The 8,322-nt window shown below is 44.4% G+C and overlaps 1 protein-coding gene across 1 annotated transcript; it reads right to left on the bottom strand.

Moving 5' to 3' along the window:
* Positions 1-935: 935 nt before the first annotated feature.
* On the bottom strand, positions 936-6,140 carry LOC134438075 (somatotropin-like). The gene is made up of 4 exons (XM_063187665.1): positions 6,012-6,140; positions 4,630-4,746; positions 3,993-4,145; positions 936-1,139 (listed from the first exon to the last, which is right to left on the bottom strand). The coding sequence occupies exons 1-4, from the start codon at positions 6,093-6,095 to the stop codon at positions 936-938; spliced, it is 558 nt and encodes a 185-aa protein (XP_063043735.1). The 5' UTR covers positions 6,096-6,140.
* Between the last annotated feature and the right edge of the window lie 2,182 nt (positions 6,141-8,322).

Here is an 8,322-nt window from a genome sequence, read left to right as displayed (position 1 = left end):
AGAATACCTACTACTAGATTTGACTCGGAAAATGCACATCCATGCTTCTGTGGCAATACATGCAACTGACAGCCAGTTCTCATCGTATCACAGTAATCCATTTCAATCTGTAATACACATCCAATATCTCAATACATATTCAGGAAATATACTCACTTCATACAATAACAAGAAGGATCCTGGCTAGTTCACATTCTTAGCCTGGATAACCATAGCAGGACATTTGCATAGCACCATTTTGAGCTACGTACGTGTAGTGTGAAGGCGTATATTCCAAGCTGTTTCACAAAACACCTGATGGAATACAAGAACAGTCTAGACAAATGAGTTTAGAACACAACACAGATGGTTGCTGTGTGCGGATGACTTCATTTCTGATTAATTGTTTCCAGACCCTGTTCTAGTAATAAAGTTTATTTTTCATGAAACTTTTTTTCCCCCTAGGAATAGATCCAATGATGATAACAGTCATATTCCAATTTGGCACCAAACCACACACACAAACACACACACACACACACGCACACGCACACGCACACGCACACGCACACGCACACACACACACACACACACACACGCACACGCACACACACACACACACACACACACGCTTTCACTCTTACACATATACGCAGAGAGAGAGAGGTCTACCACAGTCATAGAAAAAGACTAGTCAAAGTGTCAGCCCAGTTGCCCATTCAATGTTTGGCCTTCAGGTCCAGGTGCAGGTCTCTCAGACAATACAGGCCAAAATGACACAGGCCAGGCCCCACACACACACACACACACACACACATACACGCACACAGATAGAGAAAAGACAAAGAAAAGATACACAGTTGTACAATGCAGGCAAGGTCATTCCAGAGTCAGTGTTCCCAGTCATTCCCAGTGTTCCCAGTCTTCCCACCCGGCCGGCTCTCACATCCATCCTCTCACAGGGTGCAGTTGGAGTCGGCGGAGCGTCGGCAGCTGGCCATGCGCAGGAAGGTCTCCACGCGGTGCATGTCCTTGCGGAAGCAGGCCATCAGACGGTAGGTCCTGCTCAGGTCGCTGTCGTCCAGGCCCAGATAGAAGTCCTCGAAGGGCAAGGGCAGAGAGTCGTTGTCCAGCACGTCGGGCTCTCCGTTCAGGTAAGACTGTGGGTAAGGGTATTTATTTATTTAAATATTTTCTAAATTAAACATTTTAATAAAACATATTTTTCAGATAGGACAGTGGAGGAGAGACAGGAAGCGGGGTGGGAGAGAGACGGGGAAGGAACGGGAAATGACCCGGGTCAGGAATCGAACCCGGGTCGCCCGCGTAGCAGTACAGTGCCCAGCCGTTAGAGACACGGCTGGGCCTTATTTATGTATTTTTAAACCATTACACACATTGCAATATACTGTTTTGCCTTAGCACATGTAGAGGGGGATGTACTCTGGATGTAGAGACACTGCAGTAGAGCTTCAAGGTCCCTTGCACACTGAGAAATAGTGTTGCACCGATAGCGATACCAGGATCGGTGGATCGGCACTATAATGGTGGTATCGGTATCGGTGAGTACCAACAAATAGGGCACCGATACCATTTACAGGTGCTTGTATGACACTGAAACAGCCTTGAAATTAGTTATTTCATAGAGGTATTTAAAAAGTATAAAAATGTTTTTTCTGGATTCACTTTGTATTGGTCTTTTTCCTGTTTCACAAAGGTAGGCAGCAGCCTGACAAAGCCATGCAATGATTTTACATCCAAGTAGTATGCACTACAGCCCCTCATATACATATCAAATAGGGTGGTAATGGTATCGGTATCGGCCGATACTGCACAGCCAGATATTGGGTATCGGTATCGGGACCAAACAATTGTATCGGTGCAACACTACTGAGAAAAGACTGACAGTGGTCGGACAGACAGAGGAGCACAGAAAGCACTGAGGAAAGCAGCAATGCAAAACCGTCTGCTCTGCTCTGGTTAAAAAAGCTTCCTCCAGCAGTCTTTTTTCAGTGTGTGAATGTACTGTATCTTGCTCCTTAAATTAGTATATCACACTATAGACAGCTTTGTGACTGTTCTCTGGATGCATTAATTCAGGTTAGCCCAGGGCTCTCAAGTTTTGAAGATTGTTTGGAGTGAGATTTAGATAAATAAATAAATGGGGGGCATTGACCCATCATCACCCATCGACCCATCGACACTAGGTTTCCCTTCAACCCAGCTAGTAAAAAGTTTGATTAGACCAAATACACTATGTATTCAATATGCTTAATCCTAACCAGTGCTCGAGTTGTAAAAAAGCCTATAAGCAGCTGGGGATGGTCAGAAATTGATTCTAATTATTGGTGGTTTGGGTGTTTGAGAACATTTTGAAAATGTAGTTGTTGAAAGTGCAATTTTAACACAATGTGAAGATGGGATGTATATTTTATAGGGAGGTGATTTTTGACAATTTTCATTGAGGGGGATGATTTTAGACAATGTTCATTGTGGGGGGATAGCCTAAAATAGGCTACCTGTAGGCATATGTTATTTATTGTGCATTGACATTATCAGCCCAAATTAAAATAAAGTCCAATCACTTTTTTTAGGCATCAGACCCAAATAATACCCTTTTACATTCAATGCCATGATATCTCCAGCACTATTGGTTGCCCCTGACTTCTTTAGCCTACTTGCCCTCTCTTCTACCACTACCTCTGCATTCCTCCATTCTCTCCAGTCTGTCTAATATTTCACCACCTCCCACTCGATTTGTCTCCACGTTCAATCATGTTTGGGAAGGATGATCATCAAACAATCAGCTGGGGTTATAGCCTAGCTAGCGTTGTTGCTCTCTTTTAACGTCCCTGTCAAGGCTACATGGGCTGAAAATATTGGTAAAAGGAGTAAAAACAGTAGCCTAACTAATACAAGTCTCAAATTTTCACTTGTATGAAGTTATCACCTGATGGTCCTGGCTCCTGCGTCTCCAGTTCGCCTACTTGCAATTCGTAAATTTTACAGTTCTCTCTGAACTCTGCTGTGCGCGCTATTGGATGAAACTCTGATCCACTGCTCTGATCTGCCCGACAACCGAACAATCTATTTTCTGATAGGCTGAATAGCGCGGTAACTAGTCTGAACACAGAAGCGCTGTTACCTATTTCTGACGCGTCTGTGGATAGGTTGGATGAATTAATGTGCGCCGATTGGATAAGTTATCAAAACTTCAGAGTGTGAAATACCATGTGTGGAGTGTGAGAGTGTGAACTCGCTCAAATGAGTGTGTCACACTCTCAAAGAGTGAGACTTGAGAGCCCTGGGTTAGCCTGAAGGTATGGCATTTAAGGGGGAGGGCAGCTGTGAGCTAGCCTGGGCGAATAGCCGACAGTTGACTCCGTCAATCAGTCTGGCAAAAGCCATGAGGAATCCGTCTCCGTGGACGATGGGAGATGGTCTGATCTTACTCTATCATTTAAATTAATTGAAGTTCCAAACTCAAATTAAAACCCATATTGTGCTTTATTAGCATGCCTGTTACGTTATAGCGTCGCAAAAGCATACAAATAACAGAACGAAAGTGTGAATATAGTTACCTTAACCAATCAGTAACGGAGCTCGCGGGTGAGTTCTACGTCACCACTCTCAACTGTTTGCTGATTGGCGAAACACTGAGAGAACCGAGCTCGAGGCTTTTGCCAGACGATGTGCGGAGCCAAAATCTTTGGGTGGAGTGCAGAGGATGGCATCGCGAGGCTAGCTGTGAGCACCATTTTTAAAATATATATATACGTTATCATTTTATCATTGTATGGATTTGCATGTAGACACCAATGGATGCCCCATCAGGTCCTCTCAGGGGCAGAACTATGGCAGGAGGGCTTTCGCCCTTGGGCCCAGGGCCCTCTGATATTGGTGGTAGTGGGGCTCCCTATTATGACCATGGCAGGTCGTATGGGGGGCCTTATCATTGTTTTGTCCTGTGGCCCTGTGTGCAGTTGTTGTGACAGAGGGTCCTCCTCTCTTACCCCGATGAGTATACTGATGCCCATCTTCAGGTCGATGAGTTTGTCTGTGATGATGCTGGGCCCCAGGCTGCTGAGGAAGGCGGCGCTGAACGCCTGGCTGGGGTACTCCCACGTCTCGATCAGGCGCAGAGACGTATGCAGCAGACGCAACACCTGCACGGACCGATGCAGAGAGTTAAATGGTGTGGGTGAATTGTGTGTGTGTGTGTGCTGAACGCTTGGCTGGAGTACTCCCATGTCTCGATCAGGCACAGAGACGTACGCAGCACCTACACTGACTGATGCAGAGGTTTATAAATGGGTAAAGTAAAGTGTGTGTGTGTGTGTGTGTGTGTGTGTGTGTGTGTGTGTGCGCTGAATGCCTGGCTGGGGTACTCCCACATCTTGATCAAACAAAAAGTTGTATGCAGCAGATGCAACACCTGCACGGAGGGATACAGAGAGTTGTGTATAAATGGTGTGTGTGTGTGTATTGTGCATTGTGTGTGCCTGTGTGTGTGTGTGTGTGTGTGTGTGTGTGTGTATGCCTGCCTGCGCGTGTGCATGTGCACGTGTGTGTGTGTGCGTGCATGCCTGCCTGTGAGCGTGTGTGTGTGTGTGTGTGTGCCTGTACATGTGTGTGTGTGGTGCCACTTACGGAGGTCCTCTGGGTCTCGTCCTTGTCGCTGGGTGCAGCGATGGAGTCGGAGATGCAGTGGGACAGGGGGAAGATCTTACTCAGGGCCCTGCGGTCCTCCACAAACAGGCTGTCCTCCTGCACGGCACAGCACAGCACACTTAGGGCTTGGCAGAGTACTACATGAACATGGTTAAATTATGAACCCTGGCTAAGTTAACATGCATGATGTGGTAAATCTGCTAACCGATACCCCCCAGCTGTCCTTTAGTGAAGACAATTAGGACTCCAGACTCTTGCATTAGATAATTTACCTGCAGCTCAAGGTTAACTGAACTTGGATTGCTACCTAACCAGGTTCTCGCCATACTTTCCAGGTGAAACATATGAGGATATTTTCTAAAGCAGGCCATTTACATATACCTAAACACTGCATGTGAATTAAAAAGTAAACTTTGTGACAGGTGCGTTTGAGCTCTAAAACAAGAAGAGGGGATCTCTAAAACTCAGTTTAAACATGTAAACAAGAGGCCAAAGCCAATGCGCTTACAAAAAATATCCACATATGTGTAAAACAGGGTCTTGGACAAGCTGTTTTATTGTCAATCAAAAACACTCCTGCCCTGCATACATACTATAGAAAAACGTAAAACTAAAACCTGCTCGAAACCTACTCATTAAAATCAGAGCTGGTTGAATCAAATTCCATTTTATGGAAGGGATTTTACCTTCTGGCACAGTAGTGGTAAATAGTGTACTCACATGATTCTATCATTCAAACAGCCCGGTGGTGGCACAGAGTAAGCCACAGTTGTCAAAGTCAAGGGCCGGGGGCCAAATCTCACCCTTAGAGTAGTTTTACTTGGCCCCCCTCTCATAATTCAAATATGTATTCACAGTTGGCCCACGAGGGTGCGGGGCCCACTGGGAAATGCCCGGTAGGCTATGCTAGATGGCCAGTCCAGCCCTGTATAGTAGTAATATGACCTGAAAATGAAATGTCGTGTGTCGCACAGGATACACAGTATGAGGGGGCCAAGGCAGTAGACCGGTGTGACAATAAAGTTCATTTGCAGAGATATATTCCTATTTACAATACAACATAATATGTGCAGGCACATTTTAACGAGGATATGTGAACTGTGTCTAGATTTAAGTATTACCGTTAGGTGCGTACATGCACAATTTCATTTCATTTTAGAGTAAATATTGAGGTTGTCACAGATTTTCTGAAATAGTTTTGTAGTCACAGATTTTGATTTTGGTCCACGGGGAGTTTGAGTTTGGCACTCCTGGTATAAGCATACAGTATGTTGTAACATGCTTAGCCTACTATTCTGAAACAAAGTTCACACAAATATACAGTATTTAGTTTATGAGCAAAACCACAAACGGATTCTCACAAATTCTCCGATCATTCGTGCGGCCAGCTGGTGCAGGACTTGGATGCGGATGACGGCGTTGTTGAACAGATGCTGAGTGCTCATGGCAACAGCGCCACTCCTGGTCAAACTGAGAAGTAACAGAGACAGAACAAAGGTGCCTGCACACATGCACCATGCAAGATCCCATTAGCAACATTAGGCAAATGAAATTTGAAATTAATCTCGACAGCAACACTGTTTGTATAGACCTACTACATTAACCAAATTCTCACCTGTTACACTTCGTAGAAGTAAATAATTAGCTACTGGTGTAGATTACAGGCAACTTAACCCATTCTCTTGACTCTGGAGAATATGTATGTTTTTGGTCTCAACTCTGCTGCTGCTGTTGCCTTGCTTATCATACATACAATGTAACTCCATAAAAATGATCCAATATTGTATATAAAAAAAGAACCCTGACCAAACAATTGAAAATTAATGAATTGCTGCGCTTAATGACTAAATGAAGAAGAAGGTGAAGAAGAAGAAGGAGAAAAACAAGAATGATAATAATAGTCTTAATAACAAAAAAGTCGAGGTGGTGTTCACTGTTGCAGACGGAGATGGACGAAAGCATTGCAAAATTAATTAATTCGATAGCCAGTCCCAAACTGCAATCAAAAGCAGGGAGAATTTCATCCCCAAGGCCCCCCAACCATGTTCATCATGTCTCAATGGTATGTCTATGCCTTCACTGCCCAATGGTCCCACAGTCCATTTTTTTTCTTTTTTAGGCTCAATGGTCCCGCAGTCCAATGGTTCCACAGCCTTTCTCTAAAACCCAACCTCACTGGAATCATTCCTAAACCTAAGTCAGTAAATAACAATATTTGGATAATACTTCTAAACACCAATGTAATGACCTCTAATCATGCTATACCCATAATAGTAGAGATGGACTTACCAAGACCTTTCCCTAACCATAACAGCAGTGTAATCAGGCCTAAACCTAAACACCAACAATATAATACAACAGCTTACCTCTGTGGGAGCAATTGGCTTAAAAATGAATTTTAAAAGTCTTTGTGATGTGGGACCTACGGACTGTGGGACCATTGGGCTGTGGGAACATTGGGCTTACCCTGTCTCGACATGCCTCAACATGTTTCACCACGTAGCATGGGTGCACAAAGGAAAGTGTCCTTACCTTTAGCCATTTTGAGTTTGATGACTGTGGTCTTCGCTGTGTGGAAAAGCTTGGTGTAATATGTTGTGATAGGTCTGAAATAAAGCCTTATATAGTTGAGTCTGTCATGCATTAATGGATAACAATGGGAAAGAGGAGATTCTCCATGACGCTTTAGGCTCATGTGATTTTGAGTATGTATGTGCGTGGATGATGCACCTTAGTGGTTAAGCTGTATAACGTCAAACCCAAAACGTGTTATTGAGCAGAATGGACTTGAATATAGAGTTATCCACAGAGCTGCTGTGTGGAAAGTTAAGTGTACTTCTTTACAATTAGTAATAATAAATAAAAAGAAAAAGTAATGAAGTTGATAATAAAGATGTTTTTTTTTGGTCTTTTTAGACTTTATTATGGACAGGACAGTATGAGAAGTAGACAGGAAGTGAATGGGGAGAGAGATGGGTAGGGGTCGGCAAAGGACCCGGGCGGGGAATCGAACCCGGGTCAGCCACATGGTAGGCGAGTGCCCACACAAGCAGGGCCAAAGAAGTTGATAATACATTGCATTATGGCACCGAGAAGTGTGTTTTGTGAATGTAAGCCAAAAAATATGTAGGCCATTAGTACCCACATACAAACACATAAACACCCCCCCCCCCACACACACACACACACACACACACACAGACACACACACACACACACACAAACTCACACCACATATTATGAATTTTATATATTCCAACAGCTACTTTTTTCAAGGTGACACACAGAGCAGCGGGTCGTTTGGGGTCAATGAGCGCACTGCTACCTAGTGACGTCACTTGACCAAAGCACCTTCCTGCCCTCATGTCCAACCAGGCGAGAAAACAGATCAAATTCTGAATTTTCCACCGAGGACCCAGCAATGTGTCCCATCCATGTACACAGGGCCGCTGACAGCTTCCGCTGGGCCCAGGACAAAGTCATCTGAATGCGCCCCCTACGCAATACATACAATGTAATGGGGACACAATTCTGGGCCCTATATGTCCTTGGGCCCGGGAAAACATACCCCTTTCTCCCCCCTTGTCGGCGAGCCTGCATTGTACACACCTGCACATCCCATGTCCTGAATAACCAAATAGAATTAATGTTTTGACCTGGAACTGTTACGGA

Source organism: Engraulis encrasicolus, chromosome 2, assembly GCF_034702125.1.
Source record: "Engraulis encrasicolus isolate BLACKSEA-1 chromosome 2, IST_EnEncr_1.0, whole genome shotgun sequence".
In the NCBI taxonomy this organism is placed as follows: Eukaryota; Metazoa; Chordata; class Actinopteri; order Clupeiformes; family Engraulidae; genus Engraulis; species Engraulis encrasicolus.
Note: the sequence above shows the minus strand (reverse complement) of the source record. Positions and strands in the feature narration are given on the sequence as shown.

Coding starts and splice junctions, on each gene's coding strand:
- LOC134438075 (XM_063187665.1), bottom strand. CDS start 6,095: ATGAGCACTCAGCATCTGTTCAACAACGCCGTCATCCGCATCCAAGTC. Junction 4,146..4,629: donor ACGAGACCCAGAGGACCTCC/GTAAGTGGCACC, acceptor CGGTCCGTGCAG/GTGTTGCGTCTGCTGCATAC. Junction 1,140..3,992: donor GCATCAGTATACTCATCGGG/GTAAGAGAGGAG, acceptor CCTTACCCACAG/TCTTACCTGAACGGAGAGCC.